Source organism: Mixophyes fleayi, chromosome 6, assembly GCF_038048845.1.
Source record: "Mixophyes fleayi isolate aMixFle1 chromosome 6, aMixFle1.hap1, whole genome shotgun sequence".
In the NCBI taxonomy this organism is placed as follows: Eukaryota; Metazoa; Chordata; class Amphibia; order Anura; family Limnodynastidae; genus Mixophyes; species Mixophyes fleayi.
The window spans coordinates 171,786,749-171,809,856 of record NC_134407.1 but is presented as its reverse complement, the minus strand read 5'-3'; the positions used below and the strand labels follow the sequence as shown (position 1 = coordinate 171,809,856).

General features: G+C 40.3%; 1 protein-coding gene across 5 annotated transcripts in view; it reads left to right on the top strand.

Annotated features, from left to right (window-relative positions):
- SLC35B1 (solute carrier family 35 member B1) overlaps positions 1–22,093 on the top strand; it is a 54,148-nt gene extending 32,055 nt beyond the window's left edge. The window contains exons 1-10 of one of the 5 annotated variants that reach the window (XM_075177223.1): positions 9,131–9,256; positions 9,659–9,877; positions 10,403–10,506; positions 10,856–10,989; positions 12,794–12,824; positions 13,662–13,822; positions 16,028–16,154; positions 20,754–20,860; positions 20,952–21,105; positions 21,850–22,093. In XM_075177223.1, coding sequence (XP_075033324.1) covers positions 9,714–9,877; positions 10,403–10,506; positions 10,856–10,989; positions 12,794–12,824; positions 13,662–13,822; positions 16,028–16,154; positions 20,754–20,860; positions 20,952–21,105; positions 21,850–21,902 — 1,035 coding nt within the window. In that variant the 5' untranslated portion in view covers positions 9,131–9,256; positions 9,659–9,713 and the 3' untranslated portion in view covers positions 21,903–22,093. Of the gene's footprint in view, positions 1–9,130; positions 9,257–9,316; positions 9,391–9,568; positions 9,592–9,658; positions 9,878–10,402; positions 10,507–10,855; positions 10,990–12,793; positions 12,825–13,661; positions 13,823–16,027; positions 16,155–20,753; positions 20,861–20,951; positions 21,106–21,849 lie in introns of those variants that run through there. The other 4 variants (XM_075177224.1, XM_075177222.1, XM_075177227.1 and 1 more) reach the window with 4 other exon arrangements.
- The last annotated feature ends 1,015 nt before the right edge of the window (positions 22,094–23,108 follow it).

Here is a 23,108-nt window from a genome sequence, read left to right as displayed (position 1 = left end):
CAGCCCTCTGTATCCAATTTAGGCTGGGATTGCCTTTTACCATTGAAGATGCCTTTTTACAATATCTTCCAACAGAGACTCTAGATCTATTGATGAATTTGTCTATTAAGATAGACCACCGATTCAGAGAGAGGGGTCAAGAAAGGAGACCATAGATTTCTCCTAGTAATCCATCCTTTTATCCTGCTTCTGATTTGGCCGAACTTATGCAGCTTGCTCTTTTTCGTCTTTCTACTGAGAAGAACAGATGTAGACATGAACTTACGTTTATACTGCGGATTGGATGAACACTATACTATTTCTTGCTCTAAATAGGTTAGGATATTGGGAAATAACCAGACCTACAAAACGTAGGATTTGTTTTATTAGGTCCTAAATCAAAAGTTGTCCAGCACGTCTTGAAACTCCTCACTTGCCTAAATTATCACTCTACTTGAACTTTTGCTTTCATTGATAGTGTTGCAGCAGATGATTTCCTGGATCTAAATCTTGCTAGATTCGTGCAAATTCCTAACATCAGGTTACCCAATTCCATAACATTAATAGGTATAGATGGCTCGCTGCTTACTGAAAGCCTTATTAAGTTAGTATTCCACTCCCCCAGTCACTGTTGGTATGTTTCACCAAGAGCAGATTACATTCTTTCTCACCTCTTCTCTGCATTTCCAATAATTCTTGGATTTCCATGGTTGACTCTCCATAACTCAGATTTCAACCGGAAGACTGAGAAAATTATTCATTGGAGTGACGAGTGCCATCAGTCCTGTCTATGTATCTTTCAAATTTAAGATATCAGAATAAATACAGCTTCCACTGTCTTACTCATATTTTTTAGATGTGTTTGATAAAAGATCTGCTGATGTCCTACCCCTTCACAGATCCTACGATTGTGCCATATACCTTGTTCCAGTTGCTTTCCCAAGGGTCGGTTGTATTCTTTGTCAACCTCTGAGACCAAAGCTATGGATGATTATATTAAAGAAAGTCTTCAAAAAGGGCCATCCAAATCATCAGCATGGATGGGCTTCTTTTTTTGTGTCCAAACAGGATGAAGGACAAGATTTCATAAATGACACCCTCCAAGGATTCTTGGGATGTTTCCTTGTGATATACCTGAATGATATTCTAATCTACAGAACATCGATCTTATGTATGTCAAGTCCTAGCAATATGAAGCAGTTACCTTTTTGACAAGAAAAATGTGAGACTGAAACTTCTCAAGTGTCATTTATTAGCTGTGTTATTTCTTCAGCTGACTTTTTCTTAGAGCCATTTTAGAGTGGAACCTTCCAACAAACCTAAAAGCAATACAACTCTTCCTGGGATTTGTCTACTATTATAGGAGGTTCATTCCATCTTTCTCAATTGTGGCACCAATCACAGCATTAACCAAAAAAAAACAGCATACTGGTCTTCTCATGCTCTGTTAGCCTTTGAGACAATAAAGCAAACTTTAATGTCTGCATGTCATCCATAAACTAATGGACAGAGAGGGTGAATCAGACAATGAATAATTTCTGAGATGGTATAGTTCACAACTCCAGGATGACTGGTCAGAACATCTACCATTTCATACAATAATTCTTCTCATTCTGCCACAAAGGTTTCACCATTCTATTGTAACTATGGCCTTCACCCCAAGGCCCATTCTTTTTCAGGGTCCTCTGAATCGTCAGAAATCTTTGACACATCCAAAACATTCAGTTTGGAGAGAGGATTACAAAGCTTTATCTCATGCTTCACTTCAAGCAAAAAAAAAAAAAGCTGGATCCCAGATTTATTGGCCTTTATATGATCATTGAGAATATTAATTACATTACAGTCAAGTTTGCGCTACCTAAATACAATTGGTACAACTGCGCTCTAATAACGATCAGACTAGGGTGTGTGTGTGTGTGTGTGTGTGTGGTGATACTCGTGGTCTGTGTGCCGATAATAGGCAGGTATCAGAAAAGTTAATGTCATAATTTGTGGACAAAGATGAAACAGAAACATAAAGCAGTGATGATCGCATCACTGTTTTAAGGTAATTTCATAATCCTCACATGAACAGAGGACCCCGGAGCCTCATCGCATATCCACTTGTCCAGGTGTTAAGACATGCAACCATTATCATCAGAGAACGAAATTGTACCAATTGTATACAGTTTTTAGAGGGAGTGGTTAAACCTCATCCAACTTGCGGCTCATACGATACCGGTCAAATTCTACTAGTGCATCCACTACTCCATTTACTACAATTAGCGCTTCCTAAGCCTTCGACATTAACTACCCTTTTCTTTGCTCTTTAAAATAATTTGTTAGGACTCATGTCATTATATTGAAGCTAGTCTGCATTACCTCTGTACTACCAGAGGTGCCGCTGTGATACTCAGATCATTCTCCTAACCTGCAGGAATTAATCTTATTAACTCCTGGATACTATCACCTGTGGCTGGCATTTAAGAGACTGCCTTTGCCTGCAACCTGTGCAGTTTATCAATTGTCCTTTCTGCTGCTGTTTGAATACCCTGTAAATATTCTGCTTTAGTCTGTTACTCTGATTTGGCCACCCCTGATTGCTATGTATATCGCTGCCTGGACCGACCCTTTGCCTGGTATTTAACTTTGCCTGGTATTTAACTTTGCCTATCGTCAGTGATACCACTTCTCAGTAACAGGGATCTATCGTCCCCCTGGAGCACACCAACAATTTATTGAGGATTTCTCTGCATGGCTCCCTCACTTCTTATCTTCAGACATCCCCACCATCATCATGGGTGACTTCAACATCCCCATTGATAACCCACCTTCCAAAGCTGCTTCCAAACTACTCTCTCTAACATCCTCACTTGACCTCTCCCAGTGGATTGAATCATCTACTCATAAGGATGGCCACTGCCTTGATCTTGTTTTCTCTAGACTATGCTCAGTTTCTAATTTTATTAATACACCCTTCCCCCTCTCGGATCATCACCTTATCAGCTACACTCTCACCCCCACTGCTCTAACCTCTCTACTGTCTGACTCAACCAAGCCTCCTCATACTCGTAGAAATCTTAATTCTATTAATCTTCAACAATTTTCCACCTCTCTCCAACACCTTCTCTCCCCTATCTCTACATTCTCATCCCCTGAGATGGCAGTACCTCATTTTCACCTAACCTTAGCAACGGCCCTTGATCAAGTGGCTCCAGCGACACTTCATACTACACGTCGACTTCGATGTCAACCGTGGCACACCAAAGCAACACGAAATCTTCAAAAACTGTCCCGTAAAGCAGAACGTCACTGGCGTAAATCTCGAAGCTCTAATGACTTCTTCACATATACTTCTGTCTACCACTCCTATCGAAATGCTCTGGACACTGCAAAACAAACATACTTTCAATCTCTTATCTATGCTCAGGCTTCTAACCCCAAACGCCTTTTCAATACATTTAATCATCTTCTCAATCCTCCCACCCCGAACCCTCCATCTACTATCAGTGCTCAGGATCTTGCTTCCTACTTCAAGGACAAGATTGACAAGATCAGACTAGAAATGGTATCCTCTTCCTCAACAAGCCATCAGCTCATTTCCTTCCCACTACCCTCTGACACCCTTTCTTCATTTGACCCCACAAATGAAGAGGAAATTTCTACGCTCTTCTTATCTTCCTACTCTACCTCCTGTCCTCTTGATCCTATTCCCTCACAAATTGGTAGATCCCTGTCTTCTGTGCTCATTTCACCTCTAACTCAAATCTGTAATCTCTCACTCTCTACTGGCATCTTTCCATCACTATACAAGCATGCAGTGATTACTCCTATTCTAAAAAAACAAAACTCCGACCCAAACTCTCTCTCAAATTACCGTCCCATCTCTCAGCTCCCTTGCCCCTCCAAGCTTCTAGAGAGACTTGCCTACACTCGCCTCACACGCTTTCTTTCCGCAAACAACCTCTTCAGTCTGGCTTTCGTTCTCAACACTCCACAGAGACTGCGCTGACCAAGGTTGTTAATGATCTGATCACTGCTAAGACTGAACGCCATTACTCTCTCCTAATTCTCCTTGATCTCTCGGCTGCATTTGACACCGTTGACCACTCTCTTCTCATACAAACGCTGCAATCCCTAGGTCTTCAAGACACAGTTCTATCCTGGTTCTCATCTTACCTCTCTAATCGCTCTTTCACTGTTAATTTCTCTGGAGCCACCTCTGCTCCGCTTCCCCTATCAGTTGGAGTACCTCAAGGCTCGGTGCTAGGTCCTCTGCTGTTCTCTATCTATACCGCTTCTCTTGGAAATCTAATAAGTTCCTTTGGCTTTCAGTATCATCTCTATGCGGATGATACCCAAATCTATCTATCCTCTCCTGATATCTCGACATCTGTGTTGTCCCGTGTAACTGACTGTCTTTCTGCCATTTCATCTTGGATGGCCTCTCGTCAACTCAAACTTAATCTTTCTAAAACAGAGTTAATAATATTCCCACCCGCCAACAAGAGCATACCTGACATTTCTATCTCTGTTGATAACATGACCATAAATCCCACCCCACAAGCTCGCTGCCTAGGTGTAATCCTTGATTCACGCCTATCCTTTGTTCCCCACATTGACTCTATATCTAAATCATGTTACATACATCTAAAGAACATTTCCAGAATCCGCACATATCTCACACAAGACACTGCTAAAACCTTAATTCATGCACTAATCATCTCCCGCATTGACTATTGCAATTCCCTCCTTACTGGTCTTCCCAAAAACAGACTCAAACCCCTAAAATCTATTTTGCATGCTTCGGCAAGACTGATTTTCCTTGCAAATAGCTATTCCTCTGTTGAATCACTCTGTATGTCTCTACACTGGCTGCCTGTCTTCTACCGAATCCAATATAAAATACTTTTACTAACCTACAAGGCCATCAACAAAGCTGCACCAACATACATCTCCTCTCTTGTCTCAAAATATCTCCCAACTCGGCAACTCCGTTCTGCAAAAGATCTGCGTCTCTCATCCACCCTCATTACATCCTCCCATTCCCGGTTACAGGACTTTTTTCGGGCTGCACCCACTCTATGGAACTCTCTCCCTCGCACAATAAGACTCTCCTCTGTTCTACAAACTTTCAAGCGTTCTCTGAAAACCTACCTATTCAGACAAGCTTATAATATTCCTCAACCACCATCTTAACCTCACTACCTTTAGCCTGTTACACAATTTCACACAAGACAACTACCCCCGGAATAACATTGTTGTGTGACAGGATCATTTAGCTTATGAGTCACCCTACCTTTGCAGTCTGGCTGGGCCAAGATGCAAAATGTATACTTAACCTCATGTGTCAATCTCCCATTGTCCCATAGATTGTAAGCTTGCGAGCAGGGCCTTCTCACCTCTTTGTCTGTTTTACCCAGTTTGTTTATTAGTTTATTACGTTTGTCCCCAATTGTAAAGCGCTACGGAATATGTTGGCGCTATATAAATAAATGATGATGATGATGATGATGATAACAGGTTTGCGGTGTCCGCAATCTACTTCTTTGGACTCACCTGTGTTAGCTGTTTCATTATCCAGATTTACTGCTCGATATTGCTTCTGCACCTTCCCTTGCACTGTGTTGCTCTCCAGCACAATCTCCACACAGGCCACAACTGGCATTACATCCATCCTCAACTCTACACTGCCAAGCTTCCCAGCTTACCTGGACATTGTGATATGGTGAAGAGGTGCAGTGGTATGATGACGTGGCACAGTGTGATGGTGAAGGGGCCTTAAAAAATGGGATTACCTGATAATTATTTTGGCTTAGGGGTGTTTTTGGAAAAACTATGTAGACCTTAATTGTGCCTCAAACTGAGAAAGTTTGAGAACCACTGTTATACAACATTTTTTTGTGTAAATCTGTCACAGAATATGATACAGAAGTGCACCTGCTGGTGTTGGAGTCTAACCCGCCTCTGGTCTTCTTCAGGGACCCTAAAAGGAGGTATGGATTTTGCTGTGGAAGACACGCAGGTCACAGTCCTCCAACTGAGTCACCAGCGAGATACAGGAAATAGAGGGTTGTCAGTCTAGCCAAGTAGCCAAGTCAGTAACGTTCTGGCAGTTGCAGTACAAATCCAAATCACAGGAGAGATCATAAGAATGGTCAGAAATCAGCCAAGGTCATACACAGGAGAACAAAAACAACTGGAACGCTGGAGGACCCAATACTCTGGTACCATACTGGTGCCAGAGGCAGCTTTATATAGTGGTGTGCTCCCAATGATTAGAGCCGGTGGGGCGCAGTGTCAATGGGACAACCTCTCTTTGTATTACATATTCCATACATCTTCCGATGTGTTCCCCCGTAAATCCAAAATCCCAAGTTCTCCCAAAAACGAATATGTGTAGCTCAGGAAAAAAAAAGAAAAGAGATAAAATAGAGATATCAAATTAAAGGGTTTAACAAGGTTTATGACACAATACTTTAGTATTAGCTGAAGTCCAAAGGACGATAGAGCTGATTTTAAACAGTGTCAGTATACTAAAGCCATGCAACTATTCCAAACATAAACTAGTTCATAATATATATTAGTAGCAGATATTCCACAACTCCAAACTTTAAGGATTCGAGACAGGGTGCATACATTAGAAGAGGGTGTGGCCATGCTAAATGGGGAAGTGCCTATTCATAGCGTACTTGCCAACTTTTAAAACCAGACGACAGGTCATGTGACAAGTGTAGGGGGGGAATCATAGCCCGGTACCCTACTATATAAAAAGCTGAAATTCACGGCATTGAATAGTGATCGATCACTCCATTAAGCCCCGCCTCCACAAGCATCCGGGAGGACTCCCCAAAATTCAGGGGTTTTGTGTAAATTCTGGAAGAATAGGCAACTATTTAATCTGATGACTGGAAACCCAAATATGGGCTTTCAGTTCCACTGTGCATGTGCAAGTCAGTTAAATGAATGAAGGCTTTTGTAACTTTGCCCTCATTGTATTTGCTTTCTGTGATTCAATTAAAAAAAAAATAACCTGCATAGTGTTTATCTCCCTTTCATTGCACCCAAACCTCCTTCCCATGTTCAGACTATTACAGACACCAAAGTAAATTTGGCAAAACGTCAGGTTTTTTTTAAACAAAAATGGTGGAGGAGAGAGCAATGCAAGTCAGCTAACAACTAATTGCAAAACCAAACAGTGGAAGGTCAGATTGCTATTACACCACTGGTCCCAAGATATAATCCTTTACGATGATGCGGCTTCCTAGTAACTCAGAAGATTTTAGAACCAGCAGGAGAGGTCTTCACCTATGGCAGTCTCCTTTCCCATAGAGTAGGACGCAGTCACAGGTATTTGGATGTCCACATGAATTAACTCAACATAGTAAAATCTTATGAGCAGGAACCGGTACCACGGAGATCAGAGAAATGGAGCCAAGAGCACGCCCCGCACTTCCACTCAGGATGCAGCAATAATTTAATTACAGCTGCACGCCCGTCACTAGCCAGGACGCAGCAGCAGTGTGACTACACCCCTTCTTGGGGACCGTCTCTGCTGCAAGTCTTGGGCAGTCCCTGTTACCCTGAGGTTGGTTGAAGCTTACCCCGGGGTTGGATGAAGCTTACCCCGGGGCAATGATTGTTCCGCCCTTCCTCCCACATAAATACTCACGAGTTCCCAGGTTTGATTCAGAAGGGCAGCATTACGGCACAGAGCATATAAGGAAAACAAGGTAGGAAAGCCCTGCTTCGACTACCAATGAATGCTCTGGCAAAGTATTGTGTGCCTAATCTTTGAATTTTTGTAGTATAGGTGCAGGCCACATTCATCTATTTACTTTCCAAAATGTCTAACTCTATTCATTCATACCACTGTCCATCCAATGACCTCTGCCTGTTACTGTAGCTTCACTGTCTATGATGGATGCCCTGTTACATGCAAAATGTATTGTGTGCCTAATCTTTAATTTTTTTGTAGTATGGGTGCAGGCCACCTTCGTCTGTTTACTTTCCAAAATGTCTATCTCTAATCATTCATACCACTGTTCACCCAGTGGCCTCTGCCTGTAAATTTAATTATAGCCACACGCCCAGGTTGTCTGTCACTAGCTGAGGATGCAGCAGCAGTATGAGGCATCCCGGTTGCCCTGGCATCGTAGTGAGTACACCCCTTCTTGGAGACCACCTCTGCTGCAAGTCTCATGCAGTATCTCTTACTGCGGGGCTGTACAAAGCTTACCCCAGGGCAATGATTTTTCTGCCCTCCCTCCCACATAAATATTCAAGAGTTCCTTGCTTTGATTCAGAAGGGGCAGCATTATCACATAGCATAAATTATCATCCATCATAGCTCCATCTATGTTAATTTCTCAGAATGTGTACTTTCAATTCCATTGTCAAGACATGTTTTGGGCAACCAAATTTGCATCAATGTATTATACATACTTGCATGTCTGGGAAGGGCAACTATGGGCCTATCTGAACTGTCTAATTTTACATATTTCTTACATGTCACTAATACAACATATAAATATTATTTATATACAGTCCATATTTATATACATGGGCCTTGGGGACCACCTCTGCTGCAAGTCTCACGTAGTCCCCTCTACCCTGGGGTTGGATGAAGTTTCCATGGGGGGCAGGGATGGTTTGATTCAGTTCTATTATTTACACTTTCCAACAAGTGACTGCTAGCTATAATTAAAGTGCTGTTATCATATGCCATTGATAAAAAAAAATTGCCACTTGCATGAATAAAAAATGCCTGCAGCACAAACTTTTGTTAATTTAACCCAAGTTTTAGCAAACGAAAAACGAAATAAAGAACGCAGATGCAAATTAGTATTTCATTGTGAAAATGTGTCAGGATGGCAAGTACTTTTACCTGTCACATCTTCAAACAAAGATGTCCCCAGTTCTCTGTTCTGAGAATAATTTGTACAGACGATCTCGAGTCGGTTAGTAATGCAAAGCCTATGTAATTAACCACAGGAAAATGGCACCTGTACGAAAAGACAATACGACATAACAGTTAGTTCTCTTGTGACCGATCTCCTGCACTCGCAGCATTTAGGATATTTTGACAGTGCTGGGGTAGTTTATTACACGTGTAACCAGTAGCCTATCAGCAGCCTCCACATTAGGCTACGTCACTTTCTCAAGCTACAGCAGCCAGCATGGACCCTCACACTTGGACAACATAGATGCCTACACCGCGCCTTATCATTTTATATCATATGCAACGTGGGCGATAGAGCATGCCACAAAAATCATTAATGTAGCAGTCACGTTATTTGTATGTACCAGTAAAATAGCTGCACGTCTTTTTTCTTTTTTTTATATATCAGAGTAAGGCTACAGAGGGTTGCAATTAGGAAAATGAATTGTACCTTACAGTAGTGTGTTATACAGAAGAAGGCTCTTATGGAGGTACTTGTATTTCAATAACAGCTGGGAGCCACCTACTTATTTAACCGGTTTTATGACTAGCTGTCTGTCTTGAGAGGAGCAATATGGCGGCTACAGAATTCATAATTATCATTTTAACTATGATTGAGAGTCACAACATGGCACCAGATATCACCTGGCCCTACCTTGAACTAACTATTCATTTGTTATCGTCATGGGCAGGTAATGTGGAGTTAATAGATAACTGATTTGTAGCTAATCTGTCTTTTTGTTTGTGGTGTTCTGGCAGTACTGCGGGCAGGCCAGATCAGGGTCCTTCCTTGGTCTTGTCACCCCTTGAGTGTATGAGGTCCCCGGCGGAGCGAGATGTACGGCTGGATGTGCCGGTGACAGGTGGAGGAGAGATGGGGACTGGAGAAGTGCTGGGTCCTGGGGGGCTGCGGCTCTTGGTCTGCTTCCTGGGGGTCTTTGTATGCTACTTTTACTATGGGATCTTACAGGAGACCATGTAAGTATCAGGTTATCCACCTGATTGTATTATATTACACATCTGTAGTATGCAGGGCCATCTGTTTTCATAGCCCCATACAAGTATATTATTAGACAGCCTTCTAATGAGAGAGTGGCAGCACTTGTGCTATGTTTACCCTTTGTACTTGACATGCAGAACACATGTTCTGCATGGTATCATATGTACACAGATATATTTAGGTACAGTTGAACTTATTAGGAATGCAATGCACACAAGTGGTCATATTAACCTGTTTATATCACATGCCTAAACAATTTAATAATATAATGTATATGTACCTTGTAGCAGATACAGACAACCTGTGGCCCTGTAGCTGTTGTGGAATTATAAGCCCCATCGTGTTCTGCTAGTCAGGACATGCTGAGATGTAGTTTCACAAAATCTTGGATAACGCTAAATTACATAAGCCTTGCCTACAAGGAAAATATTAGTCATACTTATACCACACAGCTCTGGATAGACTTAACTTGCATTCCAGTAAGACTTGGTTTTGTTTTGTAGAACAAGAGGGTCGTATGGAGAGGGGGAGAACAAAGAGAAGTTTCGTTTTGCGCTGTCGCTGGTTTTTGTTCAGTGTGTTGTTAATGCTGTATTTGCCAAGTTTTGTAAGTATCATCTGACTGTAAGTGTTTGTTACATTTTTGTATGCTAAAGTAATGTGTATATTTCTGACCATCCTTCCTAGTTTTCTCCATCCTGTGTGTTTGTTTCTTTCAACCTTAGTCTGTTTCATGTTCTGATTAGTAAGTTATTCCTCATTTTTGGAGTGGGGGTGATGGAGATTTGTAGTTACAAGCATACATGATTAGTCCTAGCACACTATTCTGTGCCATTATGGGTCACTTTACTTTCAAGTACAGCATATTATGAATGTAGAGTTGCTTTACCAAAAAAATGCAACTATTCTTCTGCCTTCCTGTCTCTGAACTCTGTGTTATATTACTATTTTTGCAGTGATCAGTTTCTTCGATACAAAGGGTAAGGCAGACCGCACGCAGAGCTGGCTCTATGCGGCATGCTCCCTTTCCTACTTGGGGGCCATGGTGTCCAGTAACTCAGCACTCCAGTATGTCAACTACCCCACACAGGTGAGTCACGTGTATCTTTTTTCCCCCACTCATACAATAGAATGCTCTTGATTATGGCTGTATTCTGCATATGTCTTATAAGAAGGGATCAAATAGTTAAAGCACCAGCAAACACACTCCTATAAAAGAGTTATGTGCTGTTGAGATAATATTGTTATCCCTTAGCAACAGTGGGCCCATGTTGGACTGGTTAGCAGAGTGCACTTGAAGTTGTAGATGATCGAACTGTTGCTATAGAGGTGACAGTGTTACCCAGACATGGCTTCTTAGTGAGAGCCTTGCACAATAGGGGGCATATCTTGTGTATTGGGAGAATGTGGTGTTAACATTTTTTTTAGAGGATTTACTGGTAGTTTCTTCTTTTATATATTTAAGACCACATGGGAGGATCATGTCATCTATTGGTAGCACATACCTTAGTGCTGCAGTTGTTAAAATCAGCTTCCTTTGGATACATGTGGTGGACTAAAAATAGAAATATAAAGTAATTTAATAGGCTTTGGGCCATTACATCCTGTGTAAACCATGGTATGAGTCTACCAATGTATGGGATTTCCAATAAATACTTGATTGGGTTCAGATCTGATGACTGAGAAAGGCTTGACAAATGGATAACATTGGTGTCCTGATCATCAAACCATTGTGTGACCACACATACTTTGTGAATGGAGACATTGTACACCTGGAAGACATCCCTCCTGATAGGAAAGAAATGCTGCAACATAAGATGAACATGATCACTCAATACCATTAAGTAGCTATTATCATTGACCTTGCATTTTAAGGGAATGACTACATCCAATCTGTCCCCTGAAAATGCACCTTCAACATTACAGAACCCTTGACTGTTTAAAACATGCACTCCGGTTGTAGAGCTCCTTTGATTGGCACCACACGTGCACTCGTCCATTTATCAAAAACAAGATGAAGAATTATTCATCAGAGCATATCTCTTTGCACGATCGAAGTCTGAAACATGCATTGCCTGGAGTGATGAGTAGTCCATGCACTGCAGCCTATAATCTCCTGTCTGTGAAGTTCATGTCAGACTGTTTTTTTCTGAAGTTAAGCTGTCTTGGCCACTGAAGCTTTTGCCAAAAGCAACTAGATAATTACTGTTCTTTAAAAGTTACTGAGGTCTCCTCTTGCTGCCATACTAGCCATCATTATAGGTAGCCAGCCAGCACAGTCCTGCATTTTTATACATGACCCTGAGCATGCTGGGATTTTATTTAAATAATACACACCTTTGTAGGAGCCCTTGTTTTCAATATGCCACAGTTATCCAAGTATTCCATTATTTATGTCTACTACCTGTATAGCCAATGGCTCCATGGCTTAGTATGACTTCCACTTATTGCAAAGAGAAACTGATCACGTCAGTAAAGTTGTGCTTATACTGGTCCTACTCTGCTGCATTATTCACCTGAGCATATTTCTTTTACTCAAAACCGATTAGTCAGGGTACTAAATCAAGAAGGAAGGAACTATATATATACTTTTATTGCAACCATTTTCTTGTTCTATATGTAAACTGTCACATACTGGGTTTTCAGACAGGATAGACAAGTCTGGTGCAACTGAGCCAGCACTCAGTATTTGCAAAAGTATTAATAACTTTTACTTTTTTTTGGACTGTTTTTAATATGTATTTGTGTATCATTTAAAAAGAGATGTCAAACTGTAATAATGTCTATGCAAGATGAATAGAGACTGATGTTCTGAATGCAGAACATTCTTTCGTGGCCAAGAAAAGCCCATTGTGAAATGTTTATTTTGAAACCTATTTTTTTTTATCTTGCAGGTGTTGGGGAAATCCTGTAAACCCATCCCAGGTGAGGTGCTTTGCCTTTATCTATAATCCACAGAGCAGCCCCATCCCCTGTTATCACCCTGTTGATAATCTGTCCTCCTGGGTACATGGTGGGCGTAACACAGCACCTGTCTCATTTCTGCCATCTTTAAGTCAATGTATTCTTTAACCTCTGCTAGCACATGTGATACAATATTACACTGCAGTGCTTCATATGTCTAAAGTCTGAACATAAAACCTTTTTTTCCTTCTGTCAAAGAAAATAGCTGTTTGTATAAAATTAATTCCCTGTAAACCAATGTTTGTAGATAAATATATTACATAGCACTAATTAGTGTTGTAATTATTAACAAGTTTCAGGTTCCAATGTTTGCTCAAAGTAACTTTTTAAATAAATGCAATGCTACAAGTGATACTGTGTGATTTATTATTAAGCATTGGATTTTCTGAGCATGTTCAAATTTCAAGTATATCGTAGATTGTTCTGTGTGAGCGTATAAGACCACACATAATTATTAACTGTATATGTGATGCAGCTTAAAGGAAAACTCCACCTAAAATTAACATTTTCTTTTGGAAGGAGTGCAGTATATCATGATAAACTGGCTAATGTTATTTACCATAGTTCTCTTGATCTTGAGGCTTTCCTGATTTCTCTGGTCCAGTGTTGCTCTCCTCTATGCTCTTACTGCTTGTCTGTTTCAGATGGTTAGTGTTGTTACCCTTCCTTTGTGAACTTCCCATTTATGCAAGTGTAGGGTATATGTATAGAAATATACATGACATAGGGTATGTTTTTATGTGAGATTTTGACTCCTTCATATAATAACAACGCTTCCTCCTTTTTGTATTCCCTCAGTTATGCTCCTGGGAGTTACCGTCCTCCGCAAAAAATACCCACTGACCAAATACCTGTGTGTATTGCTGATAGTGCTGGGAGTAGCCCTGTTTATGTACAAGCCCAAGAATGCCGGTCCCACTGCTGACGATCACCTGTTTGGCTATGGAGAGCTATTGCTGGTACTGGTTTAATTCACATGTTATGGTTTTTAGGTTGTGTTGGCGTTGCTTGGAAAATCTCCTTTGTAAATTAAAATGTCCTAATGATCACACGAGATGCTGTACAAGACAGGGAGTGGCACGGTTTTGCAGCTACCTCCCCACTTTAATAGTAGCTGTCACATGGAGGAGCGTATGTGGGCCTTGCTATCATAGAAGATGGGGGCTAGTGACTGCTCACTAATCACTCATGATGCCCTTCTCGTGGTTCTAGAACACCAGGAGAGCTGATATGGAGGACGGAAGCTGGACAAAGCTCTGCCCCACTGAAGTAGTAACACATTGAATGTGCTGCTTACTGGACTCTCTCCCATGCAACACTTTAGTTTCGGACATGATCTTATTGCTGCTTAAAAGTCCACTCAATATGGCCCTATAAGCGGAACACAGCTTAGATGATATGGAGCCAGGCATTGTTCTTGTTCCTGGCCACCGGGTTGCTGTATACAGTGCTGAAAAGTGAGGGCTAAGTGGGGATTGAATGGACCTCCCCATTCATTACAGAAATCTTGTGATGTCACAGTATCTATTTTTTGGAGAACCTTGATATTGCTTAAATACAAGTTAATGTCCTTGGATATTGCTGTCAGCCCATGTAAGCCAACAATTGATTAAGTGGTGTTATGGAAAGAAAGTCTGGTATGCTTTAGAAAAGGCCTCCTACGTGTTTTTTTTAACTATATAACACTGATTGGCAAATCACCATTATGTTCATCTTAGTGGAAACCGGCATTTAAACATATCTGCCCTATGGCACATACACGTGTCTCTTTAATCTATTAATGCCGTGTTTCTTTAGATTGCATGTGTATAGTTGCAAGTATTTGCAGTTGTGTTCCATACTCTGCCTTTTTATTACTGATAAAGAGCAGATTACATGATACAAATAAGTGTGCCGTATATGTGATTTAGTGCAAACCATCATTTAAACTTCTAAATAATTTTAAGTATTTTACAAAGTGCTAGAGGTCTCTACTCGCTGTCTGACATATTCTCTTGTAGAGACAAGGGAAACGGTTATAAGTGTTCAAACTACTATCTTTTCATTCTGAAGTAAAATATGTAAGCAGGATTATTTAAGTCACAGGTTAAAGAATATATATATATATATATATATGTGTGTATATGTATGTGCTTTATGTTCTCCATAAAAGGTAATTTACAATTGACAAATAATCTTTGGGGGCTAGGGAAGGGTCCCACTGTAATCCTTTTATTTCCCCTTTATCCATACTTCTTTGTCTGTTAATCTTTATTATCTTGTACTTAAGCGATAACTAGTTTCCACTTCAATGTTATGATGGAACATATAATTATCTTTTCAGCTCTCATTGCGATGTGTGTCCCAGACCATGTAATGGTCCCTGGTTTCCCTATTCTGCCGAGCCTAGTTTCCTTGTCTTTGTGTTTTTAAATGTATTCTTTTATGGCAATACCATTGTATGTAACTTTGTATTGTTCCTGTTTTGAAAAAAACGATTTGCTTTCAATAACTGAATATGACTTGAAGAAATAAATAAAATTGTGTTTCCCTGGTGAGGAAGATATACGATCCGATGATCATTGTTTAGCATTTGTGTGCAAAAGTAGGAAAATCGGCAGCTGCCTGATCTACTCTACTTGTTACTGGTTTTTCTTGATATACCTACCCTACATTCAGTTTATTCACTGTTTAAATGTTTCTCAAACATCTAGTGTTTCTTACATTGGATAAACAAATTCAGCCCATTCACACTTGGTCACGCATGTGATAAAGATGGTCAGGCAGGAGGTATTGAGGACACTCGCAGGATAAATGCCAGTTGCTTTTAGTGGCAATATATTCTGCAGCAATGTACAATCAGAACTTGTAGACAAATCATTCCTTGTCTCAGTGTAGCCTGCAATCTAATTTTCCTAACAGACACACATGCATCAGGAAAATGTTAGAGAGATAACATAGCAGTATGTCTTTATATTGTGTTTCCTTCATCAATCCAAACTCGACACAGATGGTACCCTGGGTCATAACCGATGCATGACAGCATTGCTTGTCCTCTGTGCCACTGTGAGTACATTACTCAGTGGCTTCATATTTTATTTACTATTGGTCCTATTATTATCTTTTAAAATAGTGTTTGTTTTACTGTATAGTAAATGTTATCATCCTTTCTTATCCTCTCTCAGCTGCTATCTCTCACCCTGGATGGGCTGACCGGAGTGTCTCAGGATCACATGCGAGCACAATTCCAGACTGGTTCCAATCAAATGATGCTGCATATCAACCTCTGTTCCAGCTTATTCCTAGGAGCAGGTAACAGAGTTTAACTTCAGTTACACACACTGATTTCCATGTTTTAAACACAGTTTACAGAATGACACCTAGGATATGCTCCATTGCTGTATTTAACATATTATTTGGATGCCAAGTGTGATACTTGAGATTTGGACTTGATCATTGGCCCATAGTAAAATGTGTTGGTGTTGGTGTGCCACTAAAGCAAAAATAAATAAATATATAATTTATATTATAATCATCATCATCACCATTTATTTATATAGCGCCACTAATTCCGCAGAGCTGTACAGAGAACTCATTCACGTCAGTCCCTGCCCCATTGGGGCTTACAATCTAAATTCCCTAACATATACACACACACAGACAGAGAGACAGACACACAGACTAGGGTCAATTTGATAGCCGCCAATTAACCTACCAGTATGTTTTTGGAGTGTGGGAGGAAACCGGAGCACCCAGAGGAAATCCACGCAAACACGGGGAGAACATACAAACTCCTCACAATACCTTGTTAACATGCTATACATAAGCCTATATATTGGTGATATACATACTAGGGGTGGGTTTTCTAAGCTTCTAAGAAGGAAAAGTGGAGCTGTTACCCATAGCAACCAATCAGATTCTAGCACATGTGTAGTACATTCTAGAAAGTGATAGCTAGGTTCTGGTTGCTATGGGTAACACTTCCCCTTTTCCTTCTTAGAAGCTTTAGTAAATCTACCCCTAGGTGTTTTTGACCGTTATAGAGCTGTTGTGGTTTTTTGTTTGTTTCTTTTTCTCAAATAACTTTACATTTCAATTGGGCTTTTAGTAAGGCTGTTCTGTTAATATTAGATTGCCACATACTTCTTGTCAATGCGCCACAAGGGCAACAGTACTTTTAAAGGGGCTGTAATATTACCAATACAAATATTACTTTCCCTTTTTGTATCTGTATAATATAAATATGAAGTGATGACTGTGTATAATGATGATGCTAGTAAGTCTGCAGCTTTAGTCTCATGCAGTTATATTATTTGCTTCTCTTCCCCATAATCATTTCATCCCTTCCCAGAGCTCCCCTGTCATTGTGACTGAGATACTTAGATACATAGTTACCATTAATGCGGGAGATACTGGGCAATATCAGAGCAGTGGTTGATTGATATGCCCACACGTGACCATTGGAGGCGGTGTGAAAGATTTGTGTTTACTTCTGTTTTGTACACTCTACCAAAAGTTCACAAATTTCTAGCCCAATAAATTTATGTGATGGTTTGATGAATTGGTTCGATGAAATACAGGTTTATCACAAGGGGAACCACAAAGTACTATAAGTGGAGCAACAAAAAGATTTAAAGCAGGCCTGTCCAACCTGCGGCCCTCCAGATGTTTGCGAAACTACAAGTCCCAGCATGCCCTTCCAGCTATCAACTGGTTGTCTACCTGCACAGCATGCTGGGGCTTGTAGTTTCACAACACCTGGAGGGCCGCAGGTTGGACAGGCCTGCTTTAAAGGATTCTTGTAACCATATAACCTTCACCCCTTATTTGCCCAAATACAGCATGTGCTAAGGAGATAAAAAGACAAGACAAAAAAAACAAAACTACGCCAATGTTTTGGAATTTCGGGTACCATTTATGGTACTTCACACCTCCAGAAAAACTTTGTTGCTAAGGATGAATATAGGTAGCGTGCCAAAATTGTGGGTTATGCATATATTAATTTTCTAGACCACCACAGAATGGAATGTTCCCTTGTGTAGGTTGTGCACACTGCTCTGTTTTAATGGGGGGATCAAATGTTTAATTTACACACTGACAAAGCTTATCCTGTTATAGGTCATTTCACATGATGTCTTTTGTTGTTTAGTCCATCAAGTATGTATTTGGCTTGCCATATGGTGAGGAGACGGTCCCTATGATTGTGTGATTTTTAGATATACAATCGAACGTAAATCTTCCTTTACCATATGATTTCATTATTTCAAATATTCCATGTCAAAATTATATTTTCAAATCATAGAATACGTCATTCATACAGGTGGTGGTATGATGCTTAAGGAGAGAGAGAGGCATTTTTGATCCACCCACTACAAGGGGTAGTTATCAAACTTCCTTTTTAGTTTTGATAAATACAGACTCGTGGTTTGAATTGCATTTATGGCCTATCTTCTTTTTGTGGCCCCTAGCTTAATATTTGAGTCTTTCAGAAAAAAAATAATAGTCTTTATACGTATATTCTAGTCATATATTGTGCAACAAGTAAATATATTGTATGTATTCTCTAATATACACATATTTTACTAATTCCTTTATGCATTTGAGAATTTCTCTGAATACTGCAATATTTTGTTTATTTTCATACATGTGTTTGGTGGTCGACTTGATGATATACCCTATATAGCAACAGGCAGCCTCCGGCGCCTTCACCTGCGGCCCCCCAGCCAGCTCCTCCCAATCTTATCAGAACAGGAGCAGATGACTTCCGCATCACGTGACCTCCTCTGCACAGTGCAGGGAGGTCACGCGGTGTGCTCTGTCCTTTCTCGGGTTCCTGTGTGCGGGCCCTTTGAAGAATGGAGAGCCGCACATGTGGCCCTCTATAGGATAATCTCTTGATTATAATTGCATGTCATGTGATATTATCATTGTTTGGTCATTCATCCTTGAACATGTATACAATGGAGTAAACAGAGTGTGTGTGTGTGTGTGTGTGTGTGTGTGTGTGTGTGTGTGTGTGTTAAATCTCTATCCAGCCAATTATGTACATGACGCTAATCATGAGATTTCTGATACCATTTAAACAGTCTAATTACTTGCATATGTTTATACTCCTGCTGATCAGTTTAACAAAGGGCTAGAAGGGCTTGAAACATTGCAGCTATTGTAATAAATGTCTGATCATTTTTAATTAATCAGATAATCGTTTATTCAGTGCCACAATTTCAATTTGTAAATGTAATTGTGGTGTGATAATCCTCTTACAATACAGTAGCCTGGGTGTGATCTAATGTTATGAGAATGGTGCATAACTCGTTCCCGAAGGCCGGAAAAGGTCTAAAAATATGAGCAAGCAGACACATCTTGTCATGAGCAGATACGATTATAGTTCAACAAACTTAGATTCCTCTGTGCTAGGTACAGTTAACCAGACTTTTTTTTACGTTTGTGTCCCTTTAGCCATCTCTGGTGCTGTAATTGATGTGCAGTACATTTCTGCTACTTATATCACACATCATTATGAATGGCCTCTGCCTACTCTTAAAGAAATTGGTCATGCACATTAAACTGCTAAAAGCTACACAATTACAATAATCTGTTGACTAGGCCAAAGCTGTAGGCTATTATAGATCTCTCCAGCCAGAAGATGGCACTAACATACACATGCTATACAATATAAATATATATTTTACAATTATATTTTTTACAATTGCAAATAACCATTGACACTTGCTATAGCAAACGACACGTTTAAGGACTTTTAGACATTTCATACTTTCAAATGCCTACCTTAGTGTGTAAACATCTATTCTAGGCAATATTTATTGCGCTGGCCAACTATGACAGACATCCTGTTTTTTTGGGGGCCAGCCTCTAAGCAAAATGACTAACCCCGAAATATTAGTTATACATTAACCTTCATATTTGAGAATAGCAAATTTCTATAGCTTGACGTCACTAGAGAGCGACGCACTCATTCCTGGGATTAAGGTGGTCATTTAAGGATGCGCCGGGTGTACCGGCCACACAATGGTTTGTTTTTTTACAAACTATTCTACATTGTACCGCTGGTACACCCGGCGCATCCTTAAATAAATGACCACCTTAATACCAGGAATGAGAGTGTCACTCTCTAAAGTGACGTCATTTTGGCCGGACATCCTGTTGATGCGCCGCATTTGTGTGAAGTCTGTTTTCCAAGCCGTCAGAGGAAAACACTATCGATAAGCACTCCATCACTCTTCTCATTTAGGCCAAATTGCTCTCGTGGTTTCTGTACTCTGTATTTAGTACCCAACCCCATTATTTGACCTGCATTTTACTGCTGCTAATTACTCTGCCAGTGGACCATCACAACCTGTTGGATTTCCTTGCCATTCTGCTAGATTACTAGTTTGACTTTTTTCTTTAAGACACCGAGTACCTTTTGCTGTTCAGCAGCTGTCTGTGTTATGTTAGAGCAAGCATGTTGATCTCTCAGATGAACACAAACTCACAATAAGATAGGTAGTAAGATAGTGTGCTTTTACTAATGAAAAACATATATTTCTTTTCTCTTTTACTATTAAATTGCTGCCCCACGTCCGGTCCCCAGTAATTCCCAATATTGCCTGTGGCTGTTGTGTTCAGTTCCTTAACACCGTGGAGAGCCTTTAATACATGTCAGTGGGGTTTATATTATATGCAGACAACATCTACACACAGTGGAGGCAACCATTGTCAAACCCAGTCTGCCAGCGTAAGATTAGATGGTATCTTCCATTGCAAGGGGGGGATTTGTCATTGCTTTTTTTTTTTATGTAGTTATAAAGCATTTTCCAAAGTATATCTATACATGTGTCTTTTAATCAGACTCCAATAAAATGGAGACAGTAATGACTCGGAATAATATATATTTGTTTCAATCCATAGGCATTTTGTTCACCGGAGAGCTATGGGAGTTCCTGAGTTTCACCGAACGTTACCCAAGTATCATTTACAACATTCTGCTCTTCAGTCTGACTAGCGCCCTCGGGCAGGTACATACATTTTAAATGATGTCTACTTTGCATATCTGCACGTGGGATTTTATTATTCTGTAATATGTTAATGATCGCTTTTCCTTCCCAGACCTTCATTTTCATGACGGTGGTATATTTTGGTCCCCTGACCTGTTCCATCATCACAACCACCCGGAAGTTCTTTACTATCTTGGCCTCAGTACTTCTTTTCTCCAATCCGATTAGTAGCTTACAATGGGTTGGGACATTGCTGGTGTTTTTAGGTAAGTGCCACAGGCAGATGGACTTTGAATGATCAACATGCTTTTCTGTTGTACTATCATCATTTTTGTGACTGCTAAACTCTCTATAGTTCTGCCAAAATAAGTGAGAACCACAGAATATTTGTTTAGCTGGTGCATTTTTTTTTTTTTTTTTTTTGTCTGAATCCTACATTATCATTTTGTTTCCTTTTTGACACTTTTCAGTCATGTATTTTTATCATCGGCGGAGGGCAGAGTTGCTTCATTTGTTGCTCGTGAATACAACATGGCTGCTGTCTAGCTAATCTATCAATAGAGAACAATAGGTCACAGGGATACACACACACACACACACCTACCTCACTCTGCCTGATGATAGAAAGACATGTCAGAAGAGCACAGACAACAGAAGTAAGCAACATTTCCATTTTTTTCTAGACTATCTCTTAACATTATCTGCCCTCCAGAATGCTAGAGGTTGTAGTTTAAAAGAAGTAGGCGAGCTACTTGTTGCCAAGGCCAGTATTGACCAGTAGTATTGCCAAGATTTTGCCACTGAAGTCCCCTGTGAGACTGACCATGTGCCCACATTGTCTTGTTGCTTAGTGATAAGGTGGGGTTAGCAGTGTGCTGCCAACTGGACTTGGCAGGCACCCTTCACAAATGAGCCATAAGCATATACTCATAGTATATGACAGTATAGCTCACGCGCTGTGCCCACTCTCTTCCTGCCACACTCACCGTGCTGTGTTCTGTTTTCCACAGGTTTAGGACTGGATGCCAAATTTGGAAAAGGATCCAAAAAGCCGTCCCACTGATCCTCTTTTCCAGAAGCCTTGAAATGACGTATTCAGACCTCACTCACTGTTTAACGATATAAATATATATATATGTGTGTCTTTTTTTTTTGTTTTTTTAATCGGCAATGTCTAACTTTGACTTATTTTATTGATGATGGAAGGGATGAAATTTTAAGTGGAAACTGTGGGAGTATTAAAAAAAAAAATAAGAAGATTGGAGCGTGTCTCTTTGCCTTTACTCCTGCATGGTTTAACTATTTTGGAGCAGAAATCAATGTTCAGAAGTTCCCTGAAATAGTATATCTTATGTCTAGGACCAGCTCTACTTTTATGCAAGTTTTTTTTTTCGCCTCTTCAATAAAAGATCTGATGAATATTACAATACAGAGACAGCCTGAGCACACAAGCCTCTGCTTGGCTCTGAATTGTACCATTTGCATAACGGCAGCTTCAAAGTTGGAGAATCGGGCCCTCCACAGACTTCTCCCACCATACATGAAAGTGGAGAGGAGCAGCTGCTTGGAGCTTCCCATCTGGTGCTATCAGCCCCCCCTCCATCCCTAAACAAGCCCCTGGATCTTAATAATACCCTGGACTGGCAGAACCAGGCCACGGACCAGCCTGGCTTCTGGCAATGGCAAAAGCCCAAGTACGAGAGAGATTTAGAGGGAACAAGAGCAGAAACATGCTGATATTTTTATTATGACTGTGATGAGCTTCAACAACAGGTGGAGACAATTTATTTAACCAATAAGCGTCATTGGCTAGGTGGCCTTTTCAGAACTGGCACTAATGACAAGAATAGACAGACATGCCAAGGTACTTTTTTTTTTTTTTTCCCATAAAATTTTTGTTTTTTTTGTGAAGGTAATTGAACTTTTCACCTTTAATGAGATGGGTCGGATCTGTTCATGTTTAGGTACTGCATAGAAAGCCATCCTTCATGCCTATGTGATATCAGCCCCATATAAATAAGCTGCATTTTCATTAATACTGGTATAGCCCACTAACAGCCAGCCTCTATGATTGATTAGGTGACAGGTACATATTAACTATACAGACTGTAACACCAACATGATGTAACTAGGTACTGAAGTCCATCAAACAGATATTGGGTCCAGATTTGCATATGTTTTGAATATTTTTGTCACAGTACTGAGAATAACCATTTTGGTGCAGAATATAATTAAAAAAAACCTTTTAAATAAACTTGTGTATAGTTTG